Raw genomic sequence first — 27,393 nt, forward strand, 5'->3', positions numbered from 1 at the left:
CACTGTTACCAATTTCTGGTCTACATTACCCTAGGTAGACCAGCAGAAACTCAATCATTGAGTATGTTCAAGACAGAGATGAATAGATTTCTAGATATTAAAGACTACATGTGATGTGAGGGTGGTGCAGGAAAATGGAAGAAGATCAGCCATGATCTAGTTAAATAGCTGAGCAGACACGAGGTGCTGTATGGCTGACACCTATTCCTACAGTCTTCAGATTCAGTAGCACAAATACAATCTGGAGTAAATTTACTCCACAACAAAGACAAGACATGAGAATGAGGTAGTAGCATCTTAAATAGCTGAACAACACTTAAAGGAAATTTGAACTTTTATTTGCATATCCTTCAGCAAAACATATTAAAATTAGTGCATATGGATCAAAGAAAGTTGTTACATTCAAGTCACTATTAACCTGATCACTTTTATAATTTCTGGGTTATCAATCAGGTGTACACAGAATGTGATGGCATGTTCCAATCGTTCCCCCACTCCAATGTGTACCAGAGATTGCCCCAACCATCACTCAATTTCTTGCTCATCTCGGCAAGGCGTAACTCCTGGTAGCACGTGGTTTTAGTCCATTCTGGATTCTGATGTCGAGCAAGCAACCATTGGGTATTATTTCACAATGGAATATATAAAATCAAGCACTAAGAATACATTCAGATATTCTCTTGCATCATAATCGAGGATGGAAGTTTTCCAGAAACCTATCTGAAAATACACTATAAAGTAATTTTTGTCTACCTCATTTTTCCTTCATTGCTTTTTTTGCAAATACAACCACAAGGTTTGAAAAACATTTGTAAAATGGTACACCTTTAAACAGCAAAGAAAGAAATGTGCCAGAAAAAAATTAACCAGTGCTAGTGAAAAAGGACAAAGTGTATGAAAACAGTTCCATATTCTATGCACAGAACTTATATTTGCAGTTAAAGTGAATTCCTATGTTTACAGTACACAAATTCAAACAAAAATAGATCCTCTATTAGAAAATCAGTACTGAAAAGACCAGTTTGACCAGGCTGTAAATGTTATGGCTAAAAATTATTTTATTTCTTTCCAAATGAATTATGAAGGAAGGATAAGATCAACAGGGCTGCAGTGACTGACAGTCCACTTTGGATATCAGTGAACAAACCACTGACAGCAGGAAGAACAGTATCTCAAATATATTGTTTAAACATAACTATATAACCTGAATAAGTACGAGTAAATACGTCAGTACCTGTCCAAGTTACCCCCACCACCCTCCAATCACATTCACCACCAGGAAGAGATGGTCTTCCGAATATTTTATTAGCTAGAACATCGAAAGAAATGAGACAGTAATGTTAATCCAAGCTGTATTACCTTCTTTCACCAGCAATTGAGTACAGATTGCCAACAGGAATCTGGAATGTCAGAGCTGGCTCTCAAATTCAAGTCTCAGTTGGGACTAGCCTTTACTTACCAGAGCTTAAGGTTTGTTTTTCCAATCATTTAGCAAAAAAGATCATTGAAATTGTGCATTGTGGAATGTACAATTTCAATATATTCTGGCACATGGAAGATTTAAAAACAGGAATAATTACATAAGGATTTCCATAAATTTGTCACAATTTTTGAAACAATATTTTAATCTTATAAATACTAAATTACAGCACCTTTTTTTTGACACTAAAGGATCCCCAAATGTTGTGCGCAGGCACTTCCCACTTAAACCCAGAGTAACATTGTAAAAAAAAAGCACTAACAAGAGTCAATATGTTATTCCAATAACTTCAGTCTGTTTTATGTCTACTCGAACTCTGCAGGACTTTGCGGCACATCAGTACGTTATATTTTGCAGATGACGATTTGTGCCTCAAGAGTTTCTCAATTTCAAACCTCACCCGAATGCTTTCACTGGAACAGAAAGATAAACTTTGAGGATCTTGCAATTCTGGACGAGTATCTTAGTCGGCCTTCTTGGTCCTCCTCCTTTTGATACTTTCACTTTCTTCAGCAGTTGCACCCAAGGAGGCAGGGCACTGTTCCCCCAATGATTCCCCTTTATCAGAAGCTTCTGCTTCAAAATGTGATTCAGTGGAAGTGGACTGCCAACTAAATGCCATATGGTACAATGCAACTTCCATAGGTGCAAAGGGGGAATGATGAATGTTAAAGAGCACCATTGCAACCTAAAATACAAAATGATATATTTGCCAAATTGTACAGAGCAGCCTGAACAATGCCAAAAGAATACAAGCAAAATAGCAATCTACAAAAAAAAATACATGTTCATGCAACTCAAATTAGCAGCTTTCAAATGTACCATGGCCTGGTAAATAAATTCTCCAAATCAAAAAAAGTTTATTTTAGTATTGAGGTCAGAGCTGACAGATAAAGAAGTTGCCATTAACACTACTGTAAGTAAAAATACTTTACAAGAGGCAAACTCCGAATATGAACAATAATTTAGAAAGTTTCAAAATGTTGCAGATGTACTAAAAAGGGAGAAAATAAAATGTGCTTAAATGTTAATTACAGAATTTACTGAACTGTTAATAGCAGTTAGTGTCAATTGTTACACGACACTGTACTGTTAGCTGAGAAGCACGTGCTAGCAAGTACAGATATAGGAGAATAGGGCAGATAAATCTGTGGCTCAAGAGTCAGTGCAGCAGGGAGGGTTTTAGATTCCTGGATCACTGGGACCATTTCTGGGGAAGATAAGGTATGTGCAAGCAGGGCAGTCTGCACCTGAACTAGAATGGGACCATCATCCTTGTAGATGGGTTTGCTAGTGCTGTTGGGAAGAAATCATAGAAACCCTACAGTACAGAAAGAGGCCATTCGGCCCATCGAGTCTGCACCGACCACAATCCCACCCAGGCCCTACCCCCATATCCACCCACTAATCCCTCTAACCTACGCATCTCAGGACACCAAGGGCAATTTTTAGCATGGCCAATCAACCTAACCCGCACATCTTTGGACTGGTTTAAACTAATTCGGCAGAGGGACACAGAGCATTTAGTACATTAGGGACACAGCATACTGTTGTAAAGGAACCAAGAAAGAGGGAGTTCAGCCATTTTGAGTTCCAAGGGAGTAAGGTGAGGCTGGATGGCCTCTACTTTAATGCTAGGAGTATTTTAGGTAAGACTGTGTTCAAGGGTGTAGATTGACACAGAGAATTGTGACATTATTGCCATTAAAGAGTCGTGGTTGAAGGAGGGGCAGGACTGACAACTCAACATTCCCGGGTGTGGGATCTCCAGGCAGAACAGGGGTGGGTGTAAAAGTGGAGATGGTGTTGCATTATTAAGGAGTCAGTTACTGCAGTAAGGAGGGACAACATCTTGGAAGGGCCTTCAAATGAGGCTTTGTGGGTAGATCTTAGGAATGAAAAAGGGGACAGTCATTGCTGAGAGTGTATTATAGGTCCCCAAACAGTCAGCAGGCAATAGAGGAGCAGATATGCAGACAATTCACTGAGGTGTGTAAAAATAATACTTCCTCAACATTAATTGGGGTAGCCATAATTTAAAAGGGTGTATTCAGGAAAGCTTTTACACCAATATGTAAAAGGTCCAACAAGGGATGGTGCAGTGCTGGATCTAATTCTGGGGAACAAAGCCGGATAGGTGCGCAAGGTGGCAGTGGGGGAACATTTTGGTGATAGTGACACAGTACGATTTAAGTTTCTTTATAGAAAAGGAAAAAGATGGACAGTAAAAACTGGTTTTGAATTGGGGAAGGCAGATCTTAATATAAGGCAGGATCTGGCCAAAGTAGACTGGGAACAGCTTCTTGTGGGAAAATCTACAGCAAAGCAGTGGAGGGCTTTCAAAAAGGAAATGGATAGAGTACAGGCCCAACCTGTTTCCTTTAGGTGAAATGTAGGAGCAACAAGCCCAGAAAACCCTGGATGCCTTGGAATATTCAGGACTGGATCAGAAAGAATAGAGAGGCTTCTTGGCTCAATGGAAGAAAAACAGATATCCACTCCATCTGACGAAGGAGCTCTGCTCCGAAAGCTTATGGTATTTGCGACCAAATAAACCTGTTGGACTTTAACCTGGTGTTGTGAGACTTCTCAATGGAAGAAGCCAGAGAGTGGTTGTGGAGGATTGCTTCTCTGAGTGGAGGCCTGTGACTAGTGGTGTGCCGCAGGGATCGGTGTTGGGTCCATTGTTGTTTGTCATCTATATCAATGATCTGGATGATAATGTGGTACATTGGATCAGCAAATTTGCTGATGATACAAAGATTGGAGGTGTAGTGGACAGTGAGGAAGGTTTTCAAAGCTTGCAGAGGGATTTGGACCAACTAGAAAAATGGGCTGAAAAATGGCAAATGGAATTTAAGGCAGAAATTGCACTTTGGAAGGACAAACCAAAGTAGAACGTACAGAGTAAATGGTAGGACTCTGAAGAGTGCAGTTGAACAGAGGGATCTGGGAATACAGGTACAGAATTCCCTAAAAGTGACGTCACAGGTGGATAGGGTCGTAAAGAGTGCCTTTGGTACATTGGCCTTTATAAATCGGAGTATCGAGTATAAAAGTTGGAGTGTTATGGTAAGGTTATATAAGGCATTGGTGAGGCCGAATTTAGAGTATTGTGTACAGTTTTGGTCACCTAGTTACAGGAAGGATGTAAATAAGGTTGAAAGAGTGCAGAGAAGGTTCACAAGGATGTTGCCGGGACTTGAGAAGCTGAGTTACAGAGAGAGATTGAATAGGTTGGGACTTTATTCCCTGGAGCGTAGAAGAATGAGGGGAGATTTGATAGAGGTGTATAAGATTTTGATGGGTATAGATAGAGTGAATGCAAGCAGGCTTTTTCCACTGAGGCTCGGGGAGAAAAAAACCAGAGGGCATGGGTTAAGGGTGAAAGAAGAAAAGTTTAAAGGGAATATTAGGGGGGGCTTCTTCACGCAGAGAGTGGTGAGAGTGTGGAATGAGCTGCCGGATAAAGTGGTAAATGCGGGGTCACTTTTAACATTTAAGAAAAACTTGGACAGGTTCATGGATGAGAGGGGTGTGGAGGGATATGGTCCAAGTGCAGGTCAGTGGGACTAGGCAAAAAATGGTTCAGCACAGACAAGAAGGGCCAAAAGGCCTGTTTCTGAGCTGTAATTTTCTATGGTTCTAGCCCCTGCCTGCCCTATTCCTGTAACCCCATGCATTTACCATGGCTAATCCACCTAACCCACACATCTTTGGACACTGAGGGGCAATTTAGTATGATCAATCCATCTAATTTGCACATCTTTGGACTGATGGAGGAAACCCATGCAGAATGGGGAGAATGTGCAAATTCCACAGTCGCCCAAGGCCGGAATCGAACCTGGGTCCCTTGTGCTCTGAAAAAGGCATATGGGACACTTGCCTTTATCGGTTATGGCATACATTATATTATACATTATGGCATACATTATATTATATTATACATTATATTATATTATACCTGGCTGGCTGTAGAGATTTGCATTCTAATTAGTATTCTGTAACTTGATTTCTGTGTCTGTGCACTGTTGGAGAACAGAGACCACTCCATCTGACGAAGGAGCAGCACGCTCCGAAAGCTTATGGTATTTGCTACCAAATAAACCTGTTGGACTTTAACCTGGTGTTGTGAGACTTCTTACTGTGCTTACCCCAGTCCAACGCCGGCATCTCCACATCATACATTATAAAAGCAGGGAGTTTGTTACAGCTGTATAAACCTTTGGTTATGCCACAGCTTGGGAACTGTGTGCAGTTCTGATCACCTTACTATAGTAAGGATGTGATTGCACTGGAGAGAGTGCAGAGAAGCTTCACCAGGATATTGCCTAAGATGGAGCATTGGAGTTACAAAGAGGCTGGATATGCTTGGGTTGTTTTCTTTTAGAGTAGAGAAGGTGGAGGGGAACCTGATTGAGCTGTATAAGATTGAGTGGTATGGACAGGAAGCAGCTGATCTCCTTAGTTGAAGGGTCAATAACGAGGGGGCATCATTTTAAGGTGACGAGCAGAGGTTTGGAGGGAATTTGAGGATGGAAATTTCAGATTTGGGAATCTGGAATGCACTGCCTGGCACAACCTTTGCATGGATAAGCACTTGAAATATCATAAGATTAAAGGCTATGGGCCAATTTCAGGAAAGCGGGATTAATGTAAATTTAGTGTAGTTTTGTCAGTGCAGACTCGATGGGCTGAAGGGCCTCGTCTGTACTGTGTGACTCTGACACCCAGATTTAATAAGTTATTCAAAAATTCATTTTTGTCACATAAATGAAATGATTCAAAACACAGCAACAGATCATGAAACAAATAGAGAACGATTGTATTGAAGGCTTCAGTTAATATCGTTTTTATGAATCGTTAGCAATGAGTAAGCGATCACAAAAAACAAAATCACTTGACAATTAAACTCGGCCAAAATTGTCCTGAGCCACACTTCATGATTCTTGCAGATTGGTTTTGTTCAACATAACTAGTATTTGTTAAAAAAACACATTTATCTGTACTGGGTAAAAAAAAAACATGCACTTAGTTCAGTGTGTCTGAAAATATCACCCTTTCCACTCCTTACAGCAGAAATATGCACCCCAGCAATACAAGAGCACAACCTCCAAATCGCTATGAGCAACACCAATCTCAAGGTTCTATTCTTTAAAACACTCTGTCAAAAGGTCAAATCATGTATTTAGAGTTTGCGCATACAGCAGGATATGCAAAGCAGCAGAAGGAATAGTCAAGAAACGAGATCAGAATATCCCACTGAAGCATTTTATTTAATGTAGTGCAAGGATTTGTTGGGGCCAAGAGGAAAACACATCAAGGTGGAGGACCCCGTTTTGATCCCTTATTCAAGTGATCCAAGTCAAAGTGGAATATCTGATGGATTTGAAATAGGAATGTGTTTGCTCTTTGGAAAATGATTTTTTTTAAAAGAATATCCTGATCAAACACCCAGGAATGTAACCTTTCAAAAATTGTCCCTTGTGAAATTTAGAAAACACTGGGATCAACAAATGCATGGAAATACTTAACTTTCAATTTGTTATTTATCCTCAAGGATAATGTGACTAGATCAGATTATGAATACTTGATGTTTTATTTCTAGCATTATACAAATATGATGAGGGAATGAACAAAGCCAAGTACACATCAAAACATGTACAAATTAACACAATTACCAAACATCTAAAGAGGCTTAGTTTTCACCTTGGCTGTTTAAGTCTTCCTACAAGCCTTCCCTTAAATCAAGCATGTTCTTTCATCTCACAATCCTGCCAGACTAGCTAGAGCACAGAAAAGGTACATTCCAAGCTGGAAGTGCTACACCAGTGGTATCAAAATAGTTAGGTTTTATACTCATTGTTGTCATCGATAAATGGTGACTCACCAGTGTGTTTCAATTAGGTATTTTGTTGTTCTAGGAATTGCACCAACTTCAAGAGAAATCCTTCAATGTAATTTGTTTAAACGGGCAAACTTAACTCTTTCCTCCTCCCTGCCATTCCCAAACCCTCAACCTAGCAGGATCAATCTTTTCAAAAGCTTAACACTGGTGAAGCTTCGGAAAAATGTTCATCTTCACCTGGCAGCATTTCAAATAAAATTCAGTTGAAGCCACCAAACAGGGGGGAAAAATATCTCCCATTTTCCCCTTACATTCTATTCTTGTGCTTTCAAGGCACCAAGGCATTTATAGGGAAGCATACATGGGGAGTAACAGAGGTAGAGGACAGCACCCACAACTTGGAATAATCCTTTTTCATACCATAGTCTTTACTTTCAAAGGATATTTGAAAGTGGAGGCTGCCAATGAACAGAATTAATGAGAGACAGAATGCCCCATCATGGCAGCATAGCTATAAGTTCTGAACAGACAGGTCATTTCAGCATTTATTACATCTGAACTACCTGCATCAAATCTGAAAAACGTTCAAATGGGCTGCAAATGTACAAAATGCTGTACCTCCAGGCCCATTTCAGTTTGTCATCATAGAAACTGTATGACATTATTTTGCCTAAAGAGCCATACGATTAAAGCTAACATGTAATCCTTTACTCCTCAAAATTCAACACCATTTGGATCATGGGCACTTTCTATGATAATAAATTCACCAACATTAACTACACAAGAGCCATTTATTCTGTGGTCAATTGAATACTCCTTTGGTTATTTATAAAGTTGTTGCTCATTTAGGACGTGCAGTGCCAGAAGTGGTAGGATAAAGGCTCAGACTTGGGAGGAAGAAGAATGCAGACATGAAACATAAAATGTAGAAATGCTCAATATTCTAAAATTTTCAGGAACATTGAAATTTTAGATTAAATAAAGTAGGGACAGATCTAACTTTTTTGTAGCAATCAAGATTCAAATAATTTCTGTCTATAGAAGATTTAAGCAAACACAAATTCAGCAGGCACTATCTGCACCAGAGGTGCAATAAAAATTAACACCTGTCTGACATCATAATAAATTTGCTAGTTTCCTATCTGTAAAAATGTTAGAGAATACATAACGTCAGACAGTACAATACAGACTCAATGAACTTGCAATTGCTACAGAGAAGAAAAGTGTTAAATGGTCCCACAGAAATTAAATAAAAGGCATTACTTACATCTCTATTACTCCCTATTTATTTTTCAAAAGACAAATTTAAACAACTATAGCAAAATCACAAGTTTAATTACATCGACATACCTCTGTGGAAACTACAAACATAGTGTACAAAAAGATCAGGTTGTGTCTGGTAATAGGCAGATAATTCATCTGTTGAAAAGTAAAGAGTACAGCTCCTATCAGAGTTACCTTTGTTCCACTGTAACAGAAACAGGATAATTAGTATACATCAAAAAAGGTAAAACCTCTTCCAGAGTGACTCCACAAAAGAGGACAAACCAGAGATAACTTTTCCTTTTGACCAACTTGGTTACACTGCATATTCAATTTAAAATTGTTGAAAAGTGAGGCATGTTGCTGAAGCTTTTCATCTTGCACTCATCAGGAGAAACACAAGAATGCCAATTTTCAAATGATCACAACAATTTATACTACAGGAGAAAAGGGCTAGTTGGCAAGTTAACTCTGGCCATGATGTAGCCATAGAGAAAATAAGAACTGGGAACAATAAGCAACCCAAGCTACAGGTAATTCCAAAAAGGCACAAGGCTTGAACATATTCCTTTTGTTTGCAGGGAATGGGTCTTTGCTAGTCTTTGAGAGTTTATCACAGACCTTGTCGAGGCACTGTCGACATTGACAAGCGTGCATTTAGCAGCAGCCCAGCTAACTTTCCCTTCTTCAGCACAAGAATGATGGCAACATTGAGTTATCATGCAATGATGAGATTGATGTGCAGCACAACAATCCCAATTTATTACTTTAAGATTGTCCACTGTTGATGCAATCTTCCTGAGCCTTAGATTGAGCTTCAGTGCCCACTTACAAATGGGAATTGCTGACATCTGGGGATTGGTCAGAAACAAAGGAGAGGGATATCATCTAGGACTGGTCTTTTTAAGAATTTTGTTATGAGAGCATCATCCCATTATTCATTGCACTGGGCCCTTAAGCCAAAGAATACAGTATTTGCACAAGAACTCAATTCACAAAACATCTCAAAGCTACACTGGGTCAGTAGGTGAAAAAGCAGAGTGGATTGGCAGGGCCCTTTGTGAATGGTTGCTCAACTTCTTTCAAAGAATGAAACTGATCACTTGGTAAGTCATTAATATTCTTACTCTGTTGAAAAGTCTACATGGAAAAAGTGTTATATCAGTAATAAAAATTGACCATAGGATTCTGAGGAATTAAATCTCTAAAGCAGTGAACATGGCATCATTAAAGAATGTGGCCGGTGTGGCGCGACTGGGGGATTTTCACAGTAACTTCATTGCAGTGTTAATGTAAGCCCACTTGTGACACTAATAAATACCAAGATGAGAAAAAAAATGTTTAGCAGAAACATGCATGCTCTCCCAGGTCAGCAGAAACCCTCTACACTGGTCCAAAACATAAAATAAGCTCAAGCTTTCCATACCAAATTGTGTTATTATATGCTCCTGTACAATTTCCTCACCCTTTTTGAATAAAATTCTTACCTGATGTGTTGTCTCAATTGTCAAAATATCAACTTATATTAACGGCTCATCAACCAAGTGATACTTTTCAGTGGAAGGAACACAAAATGAGAAAACGTGCTTTACTAAAACTATGTTCAACGTCGGATCGGTTTGGGGGATGGAGGGGGAAATCATCTTTAAAATTCCTACAACCAGAGTAATTTTCCGGCAACTAAGTTATTTCACACTCTTAAGTTTCACCAGGCTCCAAAAGTAGTATGACAATGAAATACAGCGCTCACTGAAGGGATTAGTGGGGCAGTGCAAGATTGATAACTTAGAGCCAGCATTAGCTACAATCTATCTTGGTTGGTTAAGCTACAATGGAGCAAGCTGCACGGTGGCATAGTGGTTCAAGCACTGCTGCCTCTCAGCACCAGGGACCCTGGTCCGATTCCTGGCTTCGGTCACTGTCTGCACATTCTCCCCGTGTCTGCGTAGGTTTCCTCCCACAGTCCAAAGATGTGCTGGTTAGGTGCATTGGCCGTGCTAAATTCTTCCTCAGTGTACCCGAACAGGCGCCGGAGTGTGGCAACTCGGGATTTTCACAGTAACTTTATTGCAGTGTTAATGCAAGCCCACTTGTGACACTAATAAATAAACTATAAAGCTGTAACAGGGAGCCTTGAAAAAGGGAATGGTTAAATTTAAAAAAGCACAAAAACTTTGCAACTTATGAAAAAAATACTGATCTGCTTCAACTACATCAGTACAAGAAAGGTGTTGCTCCATGATTTAAAAAAAATCTTAATACTGTTTTCTCATTGCAGGAGTACAGGGTATTCCATTTGTTTGAAAAGATTGAAGAAATGAGGAAGGGAAAATAAATAACTTGTAATGCAAGTGTTAGAGATCTTTGTTATTGAGGGCTTGGCATTAATTGATCCTGTACATGAATTTAGGGTTATTTGGCTCTTGGTGAAACCTTTTTCAGTGAGTTACTTCAGATCACTATAATTTTCTTTTTAAAAATCCCACAAGTAATGGATTTTCAATAAAATTGTACTGCCACAATTGAGTCATTATCAGATGCTTCATTAAGTACTGCCAACTATGGAAAAAAAACATTACAAAGGGCAATAAGGTCCAAAGTGATAAAAGGCAACCAAAGATTCCGACATGATTTTTCATCTTTACCTCAGTTTCGAACCACTTAGAACAAATTCAATGCAATTTTAAAACCATTACGTACTAGGACATTCTCAGCAATTCATTTCTCTCAGGTATCCAGACACCCCGCACTAGTTGCTCAAAATTAGCTATCAGCCCAGAACCAGCACCTGTGGAAAGAGAAATTTTGTACACACTATAAATTGGAAACAGATTTTTCTTCTTAAAAAATAAGCTCTATCCGAAAGTGACAGTAGTGATAATAACAGGCAATTAATTCAAAACGGCCAAAACAATCACCCACCACATTTTATTTTGCAATGAAATCCCATCCCACCCCACCCCGACTTACTCAACAACGTGTTTCCTGGTGGCACAGCTGGTAGTGCACTTTGCAGGTAAAGGGAGGGATGGGAGAAATAAAAGTAGCTGGAATTCCTTCTCCGGATTTTTATCAGGTTGGAGGAATGCCACTGGTGCCAGTTGAACAGTTCTCAAGACAAAAAGTGCTTTCAGAAATGAAAGGCAAAAACAAAAACCCTAGAAAGAAATAAAAAAATTCAGATCTGACGTGATGGAAACCAAGAATGAGACAGCCCACTTACCTTTAGCCCATCCAACAGCAATCACGGCAAGCCAGCCATTTCTGTAGCGGCTGTGAGCATCTACTACACCTCCAACAATTTTGCGGGCTCTTGTCACTTCTTTCATTCCGGCTATAAATAACTTGGATGGCATAAAATTGCAGCATTTGTAGAACTTGTCATATGGACAGTAGAATATCAAATACCTAAAAATATTGAAAAAATAAAGGGATGAGCACAGCACAATGTGTCGGCAGTTAAAAATTTACTGCAAAACTCAAATCTGATAACATTTTTCACTTTTTTTTGGCGACATGGTGTCATTCATACTGGGTTTCAAATCCACAAGAACTGGCCACCCTTTGATACCTGGACGAAGTGTCATGTGTTCGTCTTGGACAGCAGTTTCCCCATGTCAGTCATAATATTACAAGTTCTCAGTATATTCAGTTTCTAAACAATTCAGGTAATTATTTGTTGATTGTCTGCTTAATAACAGTTTCATTAAAAAAAACATGCTGAAATCAGGCATACTGGAATGCAGCTGGAACGTATCCTTCAGATGAAAGGTAATGGCTATATTTCATGGTATTTATCATAAAACCAATCAGAGAGATAATACTGGGTAACAAAATTGAGAATCCATCCAAATAGGAATTGTACAAATACTCTTCAAATACTCTGGCTGAACAGGTAAAACAAATCCTAAATGTTTCTTCTCTGCTAAATAATAGCAGCAATAAATATCTGACATGTACTAATAGCCTGCTTCAGGTGTAAACATCTGTGTCCACCATAAAGACATGGGACTAGGTTTCATGTTTCTCAGTGGGGTGAGGGAAGTGGAATTCTCTCCACCATCTCTGTTTGTTTAATTAAGTGATGGCTGGACGAATAGTGGCTGTTCAACAGGAAGGGGCTAATTAGAGGAATGGAGGTCGGGGGTGGGGGAAAACAGGGGCACTGCAGGCCAGGATGTCACATGTCAGAGCAGTACGGCGATGAACAGGAAGTCGGTAAAGGCCCCATGCTCACAGTTTCAGTCTTAATGCCAGCTTTCCCAGCAGAATCTCTGGTATATTCAATCATGGTCCCACTGGTAGCCCTTTTCTACCACCCTTGTGCTGTCTCGTTATAGCTGCCGTAAAAGACTCCCAACCCTTTGCTCATCTAATGCCTGAAAAATGCAGTGGGCAATGAAAATTTTAGATGATTGGGTTAGAAGCTTAATAATGACAGCTCATTAGTGATTCGAAAATGACAGACAGGCTGCCAATGTCCCCACTCGCATGCCTCCATATTTGGGAGACTGGTGTGATGACATTATGCTGCTGACACAACACCATCATTCCAAATGTTTCAACAGCGTGGGGAGAAGCAGAGCACCTGATATGGGAATGTAAAATCCACCTAATGATTAAATTTAGCATAAATGGCTGAAAACATTTTTTTTAAAAAAGGTCCCTTCTCACAATAAAAAAAATTCAAAATTTAACCTTTGAGAAGTTAAGGAAATTACAATTACGAGAAAAAAATACTGCGCTACCAAAATAGCAGTAAAGCTAAAGGCAAAATCATCTTTTGAAGGAGCAGAGTCCAGTGTGATCTCACTTATTGCTCACTCCTCAGGAACCAATCTAATGCTACAAGATACCCACCAGTAAATGCAGGAAATAAGCCAACAGGGTAGACAAAGAGGAAACAGAAAAAGACTATTATGGAGGTTGTGCAAGATGGAAGAAAGTTCTCAGTATGAGTCAACTCCAGATGCCTAGCCCAATAGCAGGAGCAGCTCATACCACTGAATCCAAGAAGATATACATAGAAAATAGAAGCAGGAGTAGGCCCTTTGGCACTGCTCCGCCATTCATTATGATCATGGCTGATCATCAAATTCAATACCTTGACCCCACCTTCCCCCATATCCCTTTCACCCCAAGAGCTATATCTAATTTCTTCTTGAAATCACACAATGTTTTGGCCTCAACTACTTTCAGTGGTCGTGAATTCCACACAGTCACCACTCTCTGGGTGAAGAAATTTCTCCTCACCTCACCCTAGTCCTAAACCCTTATCTTCAAACTATGACATGACACCTAGTTCTGGACTCCCCAACCATCAGGAACGTTCTTTCGGAATCTACCCTGTCTATTCCGGTTATAATTTTATAAGTTTCTATGAGATCCCCTCTCATTCTTCTTAACTCCAATCAATACAATCCTAATCAATTTAAGTCTCTCCTAATACGACAGTCCTTTCATCCCAGAAATCAACCTTCTCTGCACTCCCTCTATATCAAGGACATCCTTTTTCAGATAAGGACACCTAAATTGCACATAATACTCCAGGTATGGCCTCACCAACACCCTATACAATTGCAGTAAATCATCCTTGTTCCTATACTCCGATCCTCTCACTATGAAGGCCAACATACCATTTGCCTTCTTTACTGCCTGCTATATCTGTGCACTTACATTCAGGGGCTGATGCACAAGGACACCAAGTTCTCGCTGAGTATTCACCTCTCTCAATTTACCCCCATTTATAGACCATAAGATATTGGAGCAGAATTAGACCATTCGGCCTATCGAGTCTGCTCCGCCAACCTTGGTGCTAAGAATTTGTCTACTGCTGTTATCCTACGAGGCCATTCCCCTCAATAGTACATTTGTTTTGCAGGGGAATAGCACAGGAGATTCCTGCATTCCCTGCCTAGTCCTCTTTCCTCTTGCTCAGCCTAGTGGTCACCTATTCCCTTCCTGCAGCTGGAGACATTTCCTGCATACATACTGGTCCTAGGAACGTTCCTGGTCTCCCACATATCCAAAGCAAAGTCAAAACAAATGTATACCGGAACGTTTTCTTTAATAAGCTGTTTGATATGGTTGCACATGGTATGCTTGTTGACAACATTAAGGTGCACAGTATCAATGAGAGTGCATAGGAATTTGGTTTAGAGGACAGGAAACAGTAGTGGTGAGCAGATACTTTCTGGGCTGAGCTAACCGCCACAATATCAAAACTTACAACTGACACAAAAATAGAAGCATGGTAAAAACAACTGTCGTAGATTTCAGAAGGAAAATAAATTAGTAGATGTAGCAGATAGTAGATGTATTATAGAACTGAGAGTTAATAAAGAGGGAATATACATGGCCTGCAAAATCTTAAATAAACAGGCACTTTGTTTCAACTTTTTTCCCCACTATAAACTTCCATGCCCACGGTTATAATAGAAGCTGTCACACTGTAATTAAATTCTCCGGACAGTGGTGGAGTTGTGCCATCTCATCCTGCTGTGCTTGTATACAGCATGACAAAGTTCAATAATCTCACAAGTGGTCAAAGTTAGTGAATGCACCCTTGAATGTCACATCCTACCAACTGTAGCACTAACCTCAGATACCACACTCACCTACCAACAATCTCTATCAATCAGGCTTCATACCTAAACAGTCATATTTTTTACCTCACCTTCATTTTGCATTGCTGCAAGACTCACACCACATCACAAAGGTTTGCACACACACTGCCAACTATTCAACCATGACAGCCACATCACCCACATTACATCACACTCATGGACACACTTCCCTTTCTCCTGCAGGACAAGATAGCACACAACCAGAGTAAACCTACACAGTCACGTGCCTGAATATGGCCATCCATTGAAGATGACCACATCCTCACAACTAATCCCCATTCCCACATTCCGTGCTCACTTCTGATTTAGGAGCTGCAGGCGATATAAGCGTGCAGCTCTCCCTTCATCACACCTTACTCTTTTCCCTTTCAGATACCAAAAAACTGCAACTTGGCCAAGCAGAGCAAGAGCACCAAGACAACAAAGAAGAAGATACACCATCACTCGATTTCACAAGCACAGCCACCGTCTCAGATATTGATTCTGCATGTAATTTATAGGGTAACATGGAGACAAGATATGCACATGGGAGGACACCAGGCACAAGTCGGCTGGAACTGGTGGGGAAGGGGAAAAGACCAGAAGGTAAGTTTGCACACAAGCTCTGCTGAAGAGGATTCAGATGAGAATTACAATGTGGAAACCTACTGAAAAAGATGGACGTGTACAACAAAATGTTTGGTGCACTGGGAAGCCTGCCAGAAAGCCTGTGGTCAATGTCAAGGTGTATGGAAGAGTCCAGCACCATATTGGCACAAGGCAGCAGACATAGCCTGGATCTATCCTTTCCAGCATTGAAGCAGGACCAATTCCATTCACACACTCAATAGACGCAACTATAACGTAACATCAGAAGGCTGACGTAGAAGCTTCTAATGCAGCACAATCATCAATCACCCAAGGTCCGAGAGATGCAGCGGAAGCTGAGACTGCTGTCACACATGTCAGCTTGCCCCCATACAAGGTCAGCTAGCTGCCATCATGGCTATAGATTGCAGTGTGCAAAGGGACTTGCAGGGTGACACAGCAATCTGCCTTCTAACAGATTACTAGAATTTACTGAGGCACCATCAGTGGTTCCGTGGAGCATGAACTTGCTTTCCACACCCAAAGGCAGCATTCATTCCCCACCACTATCATGCTACGAATGCCCTGGCCTCAGCCATAAGCCCAGACTGTGCAGTCTGTAGTTGGGCCTTCTAGATCAAGCTGTCCAAGGACACCCTCCAAAGCCATCGGCAGTCTCCTCCATTTAAAGTCAGCAGCCTTCCATAGCCATTGGGGTAGCACTGCCTAGCCATGAAGATAGGCACTAAGGGAATGAAAAAAGGTAGCTTATTTTTAATATACAACATGGACTGGTTTCATTTATAAATTTGGATATAGTGTTTTAGTATTGTGGCCAAACAAACAATGGGATGTTTAATAACAGATGGAAAACAAGGTGCAGAACTGTTGGTGAATGTGGAAATTGGGGTTGCAGTTACCAATATCACACTCAGATGAGTTCTTCACAGCCTAGACAGTAAGGGTTTGTCTACATTGCTCTTTCCCTTCCTCTTCTCCCACCTCATAGTCTTGTCTATCAGGTGCTTGCATGGGCTGTCCCATCATAATGGCCATGTTCCACTGGGTACCATCAAGAACCTCAAAACCCTATCTGCTAACTACTGCAGTATTTCTCCAGAATTATACGGACTGCGATTGATATTTCAGCATTCCAATAGCTTTCTCTATCATGTTTCATGTATCAGCAAGTCCCTATATAGTCCATATATTGTACATCAGACTGTCAATCACATAGTCAGTGAATATCCCTGGTCACTCAGTACCCATCCTTTGGGCAGCGTGGCCTACAAACCAGGCATTGCACCAGCACTGGTGGTAAGCAGACAGTAGAATCAAGCACTGTGTTCCTCTGGCTCTTTGTAATAGGCAGAGTGCAGACCATATTCAACCAGCCCATGCTTGCAAAATCAAAAACTAAACATCTACTGTTATATTGGACAGCACTAGATGGACAACCTAGAGTGCACTGCAATAACAACCAATTTAAAGGTAACCAGTCAAGCTTTTCATATGCAAGTGACATGCATTATATACAGGGACCTTTTCTCTGTGCACAATATCAATATATTCAAGCCATGCGCCTTTTTTGAAATACCCAAAAGCTTGGGCAGCCTATTTGCTTTCTCCATGGCAATGCCTTGACCAATCAGAATGGACTTGCCAACGAGTTAGCATCCCTTTTCTTCTGTGGTGTAAGATATTGTAACTGTTTGAAATCTGTCATCCTCGTGTTGTCCTGATGAGTGCAAGGTGTAAAGCTCCGGCAGCAGAAATATTAAAATGGCAGGCAATAGGGATTAATAGACAATTCTTTCAGAAAGCCAGCACAGAAGAGATGGCCACATGGCCGCTTTATTTTTTTTTTTAAATGTTGAAAGCCACTAATAGTCATTATATGTTTGTTTTCCACACTTACCAAATTACGGAAGCCAGTACTATATTTCTGTTGTTTGTGAAAGGTTCAATGGGAGGTTCACCTAGAAGCACAGATGCCAGAATTGCTCCACCAAAGCAGCAAAGCATACCACTGAACCAACACGCAACTGGACTGCGATGAGCTACATCTACTGCTCCTGAAACATGGAATATTGAAACAATACTTTTAAGAATAGGCTTAAATAGCAAATCATAAACATATTTCAATCAAAGTAGTCTGTTTCAATGATTATTGATCTTAGAATTAATTTCTATAACTGTCTATGCTTATGATGGCAAAAAAATGCAATAGTCATATGTCCAGCGATATTTGGAAACACTTTAATGTTTACACAAATAAATTTATAAATACAGAATTGTGATTTGTGTACTGGTGAATAACGTTAGAATTTACTGCAAGAATACAAATGTCCTCACCGTAACTTCAATGGAATGTGAGATGTCAACATGATAGATGTCTGCGTCAATGAATAAAAAACTTCAATTTTTGACACCCAGCTTCAAGGTAAAGTAAGCCACAGTCAGGTGTAGAAGAACACTTACTCTATTCTGTCTCCGTAATGCTCTTTACCCAAGCTCACGGATTGAAGAGTACCTTATTACATTAATATTAAAGTTTTACATTTCTGACAAGCTACCTTTGAGGCCCGAGTCAGATAAATCAGAGATATTCTGAGCAATTCGGCACTAAAACTCACTGTACTTAGAACCCCAACAACCAAAGGTAGGAGATTTTTATTCAAGATTTACAAAAACTCAAAATACCTGTTAACCAACCAATGTCACAATTGTTACGAGATGAGTTTTTCTAATACTGAAAGTAAACTCGCATTACTACAAAGTTTAAGTTCTAAAAAGAATTGCTATTTTGTTCTATCTGGTGTGGTGAGGAAATTCCTCTTTCAGCACTTTCTAGTGTTCAGCACCTCTCTTTTATATCAATATTGGGAAGTTCAGAAAATTCAAACCATTATATTACTACACAGTTGTCCACTTCCTTCCTTCAGACTGTGCTATTGCTTTTCAAACTTCTCTTTAAAAAAGTTACTATCAATGGCTACATTTTTACTTAACTGTGAAACTAGTACATAAACATATTAACTAAATGGTGCATTACTTTTGGTCAATTCCAGAGTTTACCTGTCCTGCAGAGCATTTAATCGTCCATGTGGAGCAAGAGTAAACAATGGTGGTGATGAAACTCCTTTAAAACATTGTTACCCCAACGTTCTTCCCTTTCTTATACCACAAAAAGGCATCTCCCCATCCCATACATGCATTTACTACAAAGCAAAGATTTGATGTTGTAACTGTTTTAGAGATTGATTAAGCAACAGCCAAAGCATTGTAAAATTTTGAATATCTCAACTGAACTTTAAAGGACATTTTGTTGCCCAAGAAAATTAGTTGGAGCCAAGTTGTCACATATTTCCACCATAATTTTTCTATGCCCAATAAAATAAAGGAATATGTAAAATGTGAGATTGTAAAACCAAAGAGACCCTCAACTCCTTAATTAGATGAGGATTGGCTGCTGTCTCTGATTCAGAAGTCAAAAATGCAAAACTAAATCATCATGGGCCTTCTTTAGGTGCTTTGGCATCTTGTAAGTTAGTCTTTTCCAGCAAAGCAATTTGAATTTCAGGTAGCTCTCCAACCTGAAGTGCATTAGTAGCAAAGAACCACTAACTGCATTACCTCACTGTATGAGGTGGTAAATTTTATGTCATGCAAATATAATGTAGCTTGCTGTCATACAGGAATGTATTGATAATCACAGCAAAGTTTCAAAGTGGAAGTTTGCAACAGAAAACTCATTGACCATACATTAACCTTTGACTTTTTAACCCCTTTAGCTTGTTCACTCTTATCAAGCAGTCCGGAAATTTGAACTGCAGTGTAATTTTATGTACCTAGTTCAGAAGGTTTCAGTGTAGTTCAGTCTGCTGCACTATCACGGACCTGTTGGTGACACTGGTGAGCTTATTAATCACTTGTTAAGCAGCACCAAGCGCCATCTACTGACACTAAGATATTTCCCATTAGATTACAGAACACCCAAATAAAAGGGACATACAAATAGAACACAAATCGTATTTTAGTCTTTAATAAGTACAGCTGGAAAATAGCCACTAAGTAAACTATTCTATCACCAATTACTCTGCTTTTCAAAAAAATGCTGCAGCATTCCAACTTCCTTAAATATGGTTATAACTGGAAAATGATTCAATCTGTTAAATCTTTATCTTTTGTGCCCAATTTCCACTCATGACTTTTTTTTCAAAATGGTTTTACTGTATTCCTCCTCAATCCTTTCTTATTTCCACTTCAGTTTCTTTTTTCATCTATTCTGAGGCTGCTAATTTTTACCTTGCTTATATTTTGTACATAACTTTCTTTGCATATTTAGTAAATTGTTTTCCATTTATCCTCAGCTGCAATGGAAATCTAACCTTCTGTGCTAATCAGGATTCTGTTAATGGCATTTTATATATTCTCCTCTTACCCCTCAAGAAAACTTTTCAACAGAATGCATTCCCAATAAATTGCAATCCTCTCTTTCAAGTCCCTGTTAAGCACTGTACCTGCAAATGTAGGGATACATTCAAAAGGAGCAGGAATCAGTAGAAAGAAACCACTCTACTCATACAAAACAACTTCCCATGTTTAATTCCACTCTTGCCAATAAGGTTGTAGCCAGAGTATAACAGTTTATTATCCCATCCCCACACTCACTGGGTGTGTTGCGGCAATTTTCAGGTGGAAAAACTTGGTAAAGTCGGGCACGTGGCGAGTAGCGCGATTCGCGCCCGCCTCCACACCAGTTCGCCTTTTACCAAGGCTTGAAAATGGCCGTGATCGGGACCGCGCCCAAAACGGATGCGGCGGCCATTTAAATGTATCTGCATGCATTTAAATTGACTTAATGGGCTGCACGCCCAACTTTACCAGCACTTCCCCCTTTACCACCGCATTCACCCATCCAGATTCGGCACGAAACAGACATGCTCCATATAACTCCGATTCGGGCGCTCCAGTTAGTGAGGAGATAAGTACCGAGCGTCCAATGGCTCTCTACTTGAGATCGGTGGGGGGGGGGGGGGGGGGGGTGTCCGCTGCCACTCTGCCTGAGATCATTGGGGGAAGGAGGGGGAAAAAGGGCCGTCCACTGCCATTCTGCCTGAGATTGGGGGGGTGGGAAGGGACATCCGTTGCCACTCGCCCGAGATCAGTTTGGGAAGGGGGGGGGATCCACTGCCACTCTTCCCAAGATCAGTGGAGGAAAGTGGTGGGGGTGGGGGGGGTAGATCACTCTGCCCGAGATCGGTGGTTTCGGGGGGGGCACATTCGGTCTGGGTGGCAGAGGGAATGGGAAAATGTCTGTGGGGTGGGGGGGAGGGGGCAGGGGGAGACATTACCGGTCCGGGAGGGATGTGGTCAGGGGAGCAGCATTCTGTCATTTTTTTGTGCGCACACGCAGTTGGAGGCGCCGATCGGAGCTGCAGAGTTTCGGGCGCGTTAAGCCCCGCCCACAGGCTTCTGCAGTGTGATTCGGACTCGCTGATATTTTTTCAGGCAGAGTGCGTAAGTAATAACAGGCCAAAGTAGGCATTCCAGTTAAACTAGAATAGCAACATAATAAAAGAAATTCTGATAATTAGACAACAAAAGGAATGCGGTGCAGTAATCACTGAGGCTGAATAGAAAAATTAAAGTCAATTAAGTTCAACTTGGCTGCAGGCTTGAATTTTAAAGTCCAGAGTTTGTGTTTTTAGAAACATGTGGGGCAGGGAACAATACCACAGTTCAGATCAGGATTAGTTGGATTAATTATTGAAATCATTATTTCCCTATTTTCACAGGCAGCATGAGGGGCACACAGGATGGAATATGCAAAGGTGAAAGTTCAGCAAAATAAAATATTTTAAAAAACAACATGAAGTGGGAGAGAAGAGTTCCAGATAATCCTAGAGAAGATCCAGTACTGAGTCAGGGTCTGAGTAGTCAATTGCAGTGCAGAAAAAAACAATCCAAGATAGAAATTAGTATCTTGTTGCAACACTGCATTTGCTCAATATCAAATTAATAGAGAACAAGCCATCATTACTGCAGTTACCTCACTTGCTGCCACCCACATTCAAATCAGGAATAATTGGCGAATATTTATTAAGTGCACACAAAAGTGACTGTGAACTGAAGGATGCCTGGCCAGCTTGTAAAATCTAAATAAGTAAGCCCCAATTTGGGTACAAAGTGTTGAGATGAACTTTTACATTGGCTGCCCGATTGGGAATGGGGAGCTGCATTTTGAGGTAAAGCGAACATTTCAGTTGAGAAATACCAGTGAAAAACCATAGCTTCAGTTTAAAACTTCAAGTGTTATAAACAGAACATGTCAGGACCAGTAGTAAAACACAATGAATATTTCATCATGCAAGACTGACCACAAGTTCTTCTGCTTTACTTCCCAATTTCTCTCACTAAAGTGATTTTCATCTTCTAGCCAGTGGACATCCTGCACAAACTCAAGATGCCATCACCAGAAGCTCCTGTCCACCCAACAAAACATACAGATAGTCAACAGTGACATATTACCCTGGGGAAGATACGAGTATTTACCAATAATTGCATGTAGTGAAGCTTTACGGGAGCCCTAGTATTCAGATCATGCATACCTTGACTAAATTTATCTAACATAATAAAATAAGTGTCACTGAGAATATCTCACTTTAAAACTTGCATTTATATTGTGTCTTTAAACATAGACAAATAGTCGAAATAAAAAAGTTAAAGTTCATTTATTACAAGTCAGGCTTACATTAACACTGCAATGAAGTTACTGTGAAATTCTCCTAGTAGCCACACTTTGGCGCCTGTTCGGGTCAATGCATCTAACCAGCACGTCTTTCAGACTGTGGGAGGAAACCAGAGCTCCCCATGGGGAGAATGTGCAGACTCCACACAGACAGTCACCCAAGCTGGGAATCAAACCCGGGTCCCTGACACTGTGAAGCAGCAGTGCTAACCACTGTGCCACCGTGCTGTCCCCTACCAGAACTAAACCTTAAACATAACCTGAGATTACCCAATCTCTCTTCCCGAGAGAGAGGTCCTTTCTAAACAGGTAGCATCCTGAACTCACTAAGTTCAGCATATTCCTTTCCTAAATTGAGTTGCCCAAAATGCACGGAGCTCTGCATAACGACAGTAATACTCCCTTGAACTTTGCATCTGAAAATGTCAAGTGATCCGCAGCCTCAAAATAACCATGATGTGGAGATGCCGGTGTTGGACTGGGGTGGGCCATGCCCAAAGTACATTCTGGAAATGATACCAGTTGCTGTTGAAGGAAAAACTGCATACCATCCCACTGCAGCAAATGATTTCCTAAAATAGAAGCACAGCCGAATACCCAGGGAGTTTTGTTGCACCATCAAAATCAGTTTTGTATTTTCTGTTTTTCAGAAGATTATGGACTAGCTATAGTGGACAACCATATACTGAGTCCAATGTATCACCAGAGTTGCAAAGCCACTCCTGACATCCCTCCTAAGAAATATATCTGTAGGCACTAGAAAGACTGCCCAATCTAGTAATTTCAGCCTAGACACAACCTTGCTAAGTGCCTTCAACAAGTTGGCTTGTTAGATAGAGAGATCCAGCTTCCAACTCCCCGGCATATCAGCATCTCCATGTCACATGTGGCAAAGAGATCAAGGAAAGCAGAATCCTGTCACTCATCTTAATTGGTTTCTCACAACTTGGAAGTCTCCACAATGAGCCAGTCAGGCTTGGCCACCATAAAAAGCAGGGGGAAGCTCAAAAACTGAAACTTCAAGAATGAAGGAGCTGGCTTTGGGGGCAGGGCAGGCCAGGATATGGGTGCAGTGACTAAAATCAACACAGATAAAACTTATTAGTGAGTGAAAGAAATCCTAAAACTGGAAACATAAAAATGATGCTCAAGAGGAAAATATCAGCAACATATAATTATGCATTATTAGACAGGGTAGATGCAAGAAGGATGTTCCCAATGGTGGGGTGTCCAGAACAAGGGGTCTCAGTCTGAGGAATCAGGGTAGACCGCTCAGAATAGAGATGAGGAGAAACTTCTTCACCCAGAGAATGGTCAGCCTGTGGAATTAGTTGAAAGTATTTGAAAACAGAAGCAATTAGATATAGCACTTGGGGCGAAGGGGATCAAAGGGTATTGGGGGGGGGGGGGGGGGGGGGGGCGGGGGGAGGTGAAGGCAGGATCAGGTTATTGAGTTGGATGATCAGCCATGATCTTAGTGAATAGTGGAACAGGCTCAAAAGGACCTAATAGCCTGATCCTATTTTCTATGTTTCTATCCCAAATTACACAATCCCTCTCATTTTCTGCTTTAAATGAACATGTATGGTCCTGGAACATCCCATTGCTTTTCATCAATTCTGCTCACAGCATATTGCAGCAGCGTCTACGTCCACAACTTCACTGTTACAAATATACAGTTATATATATATATATATAACCAAACTTGCATTCTTTGCAACTTTCACTGTAGAAGGTTCCAGATTGCTATACAATTAGCAAACTACTTTTGAAATACATTCACTGTTGTAAAATAGGTAATGCTGCACACACAGCAATGTGAAATGACCAAGTCATCTCATTCCTGTGATAACAAAAACAGAAAATGCTTGAGAAACTCAGCAGGTCTGATAACATCTGTGGACACAGTAAGAAGTCTCACAACACCAGGTTAAAGTCCAACAGGTTTATTTGGAATCACGAGCTTTCGGAGCACTGTTCCTTCATCAAGCACCTGCATCTCCACATCATAGCATCTGTGGAGAGAAAATAGAGCCAATAGATGCTGTCAGACCTGCTGAGATTTTCCAGCAGTTTCTGTTTTTGCTTCAGATTCCAGCATCCACAGCCTTTATTTCCTGTGATGTTGGCTGACAAATAAACATGGTCAGGGCAGCAGAGAGAATTCCCCTGTTCTTCCACAAATAGAAAAGATCCAATTGCACTAACTAAGAGGGCCTGTTTAACACCTTATCTAAAAATCAACATCTCCAACAAAGCACACCCTCAGTACTGTACTGCATTTACTGAATCATACAGGAGTGTGCACTGGTTATAAAACCTGTGGCAATGATGTGATGCCACTGGAATGAGCTTTCCGAGCTTCACTGGAATGTGCACCTTGATATTTCACAATTGATTTAACAGAAACAGGTCTTGGCCATTCAAAGGTTTGATATGGGTATGACAAATGGAGGAGAAAATATATCATAAATTCTAAATATTTAAGAACATGGGTCCTGTATAAAGATAAATGCCCAGAGTTATTCAATTGCAATCCTATAATGAAATCAAATCATGAAAGCTAAGCTCCAGTGGATTATTAATGTTAGTGAAAATGTAATTACTGCCTTAAACTCTCTTTTAAGATTTCCTAATACATAATGGGTAGCTTAATTCCAATGAAGTCCAGTATATTAAAGAATGTTAAAGGACAGCTAACATGATAGTGTTAGGATCTAAAAGTATGTGATGTACTGTGATTGGCTTATTCTCAACAATAGATCTTTACACAAAGATCAGTCATTGCCTTCCGTTATGTTAACACAGGTCATCTGTATTAAAAATGACACAAGGAAAGGCACTTTTACATCTGCACTATTCATCTTTTGGGAACGAAAAAAATTACAAATGCATGGAATAAAAAGAGAGAATGAATCTACCCAAAAATGACCCCACGTAATGCACGAATTGATCATGGCCACACTTTGTTATGCAACAAAAGCAGAAAAATGCTGGAAGCTCTGATGAAGGGTCACCCAGACTCGAAAAGTTGGCTTTATTCTCTCCACAGTTGCTGTCAGACCTGCTGAGATTTTCCAGCATTCTTGTGTTTTTGTTTCAGATTCCAGCATCCGCAGTTTTTTGCGTTTATCTTTGTAATGCATGTGGCTCTGCTACACATACAGTGGATTCAGTACTAAATTGATGAAATGCAGAACTTTCTATCAGGCAAACAGAAACAAAACATTAACCGTCAACTTTTCTTCCTTGGCAATTACTGGCCATTACTTAGGTTCTCCTACTCTATTTGTTGGCAAGAGATAAGTGAGAGCTTGAAGGTCATGCTCTAGCTAGGACTAAACTGAACACCTGAAATGCTACCTGTTCCTAGACTTAGTCCTCCCTCGGGCTTCTACCAATTACCATCTGTATCAGTATAACAGCAAGTCTTTCTTTTTTGAGAAATCTGAAATAAAAACCAAAAATGCTGGAAATATTCAACAAGGCAAGATGCATCTGGAGTGTTTCAGATTGATGACCTGGTCAAAGTTAAGGTTTCTCCTGTTTTCTATCCCATTAGAGACCTTTTTTTTACCCTGAACCCATCCACCCCTTGCTCAAAACTTATCACATCTCTGACATCTCAGTTCTGATGAAAGGTGTGAAATATTCAGTCTGTTTATTTTGGCACAGGTGCTGCTTCATCGGCTGAGTATTGCCAGTATTTTCTACTTTTGCTTCTTTTTGCGGAAACTGACGACTGAATCCATTGCACCAATCCCATATTTATTGTTTCCAAATACTGTTTTAAAGTGGCTCCCTACGCACTGGCTGGGTGTGAGATTGGGAAGGGACATTGCTCAGCCCAGTGTTACAACCCGAGTACTGAACCCGCCCTCACCAACTGAGAACCAAAAAACACGTGGCGGCAGCTGCCTCCTGACAACCCCGCCCACTCCCTGGGGCCAGCGCTCCACCCAAAAGCCCTACGCATATGTCGCCAGTTCAGCCACGCCCCCTTTGCCTCCAACAACTCCCAGCCACCTGCGCCCACGCTCCAGACCCGGCGGCTCAAAACCACGCCCCCTATGCTAATTATTTACCGGGTACCCCTCCCTCCACAGCACCGCTAAGCCACGCCCCCTATGCTAATCGCGTGTAGCTTCTCCCCAACCCAACGTACAGCAGCCCAAAGCCGCGCCCCCGATGCTAATTATCTGCAGGTTCCCCATCCCAACACAGCTCACGGCCACGCCCCCTATGCTAATTGTCTGCAGTTTTCCCCTCTTCCCTCAAAAGCTCAAAGCCGGACCCCCTATGCTAATTGTTTACCGGTTCCTCGACCCCAAGTCCAGCACCTCAAAGCCACGCCCCCTTATGCTAATAATGCGCCGGTGTCCCCTTCCCGTCACAGCAGCTCAAAGCCACGCCCCTGTGTGGGTCCACCTGCGCGAGCCCCCCTCCCCGCGCGCGCGGCTGTCCGTTGCGCTGCCTCACCTGGCTGCTCCTTGAGCTTCATGATGGACAGGGTGTAGTGAGCCATGTCAAAGAAGGGGTACATGGAAATCCGGGAAAACTGCATGACGAAATTGGTCAATCCCAACGTCGACACGATGTCCATTCTGCACTCCGAACAACCCCACGCCAAAAACAATAATGAAACAGAAAGCCCAGCTGTGAGGAGACCGCACACAGAGGGGGAGAGAAACCGCGGACGTGTGGGATTACCGGCGATAATCCCCTAGTTACACCCGGGTGGCTGTTCAAAGTCTGTCGGCCGGGCTGCAGGGCGGAAGATGAGGCGGTGATGCCTGAGGTAAAGTCTCTTTTCTCTCTCTGTCTCTCGGTGTTTTAAATGGAGAGCGGAGGCGCG

General features: G+C 41.1%; 1 protein-coding gene across 1 annotated transcript; it reads right to left on the bottom strand.

Moving 5' to 3' along the window:
- Nucleotides 1-322: 322 nt before the first annotated feature.
- Nucleotides 323-27,393, bottom strand: LOC144486974 (trimeric intracellular cation channel type B-A-like). The gene is made up of 6 exons (XM_078205010.1): nucleotides 27,018-27,393; nucleotides 17,703-17,859; nucleotides 11,815-11,999; nucleotides 11,292-11,379; nucleotides 8,679-8,796; nucleotides 323-2,168 (listed from the first exon to the last, which is right to left on the bottom strand). The coding sequence occupies exons 1-6, from the start codon at nucleotides 27,139-27,141 to the stop codon at nucleotides 1,944-1,946; spliced, it is 897 nt and encodes a 298-aa protein (XP_078061136.1). The 5' UTR covers nucleotides 27,142-27,393; the 3' UTR covers nucleotides 323-1,943.

This window comes from Mustelus asterias, unplaced genomic scaffold (assembly GCF_964213995.1).
Source record: "Mustelus asterias unplaced genomic scaffold, sMusAst1.hap1.1 HAP1_SCAFFOLD_547, whole genome shotgun sequence".
Taxonomy (NCBI): Eukaryota; Metazoa; Chordata; class Chondrichthyes; order Carcharhiniformes; family Triakidae; genus Mustelus; species Mustelus asterias.

Coding starts and splice junctions, on each gene's coding strand:
- LOC144486974 (XM_078205010.1), bottom strand. CDS start 27,141: ATGGACATCGTGTCGACGTTGGGATTGACCAATTTCGTCATGCAGTTT. Junction 12,000..17,702: donor GTACTGGCTTCCGTAATTTG/GTAAGTGTGGAA, acceptor CAATATTTTTAG/GTATTTGATATTCTACTGTC. Junction 11,380..11,814: donor TGCTGTTGGATGGGCTAAAG/GTAAGTGGGCTG, acceptor CTCTTTCCACAG/GTGCTGGTTCTGGGCTGATA.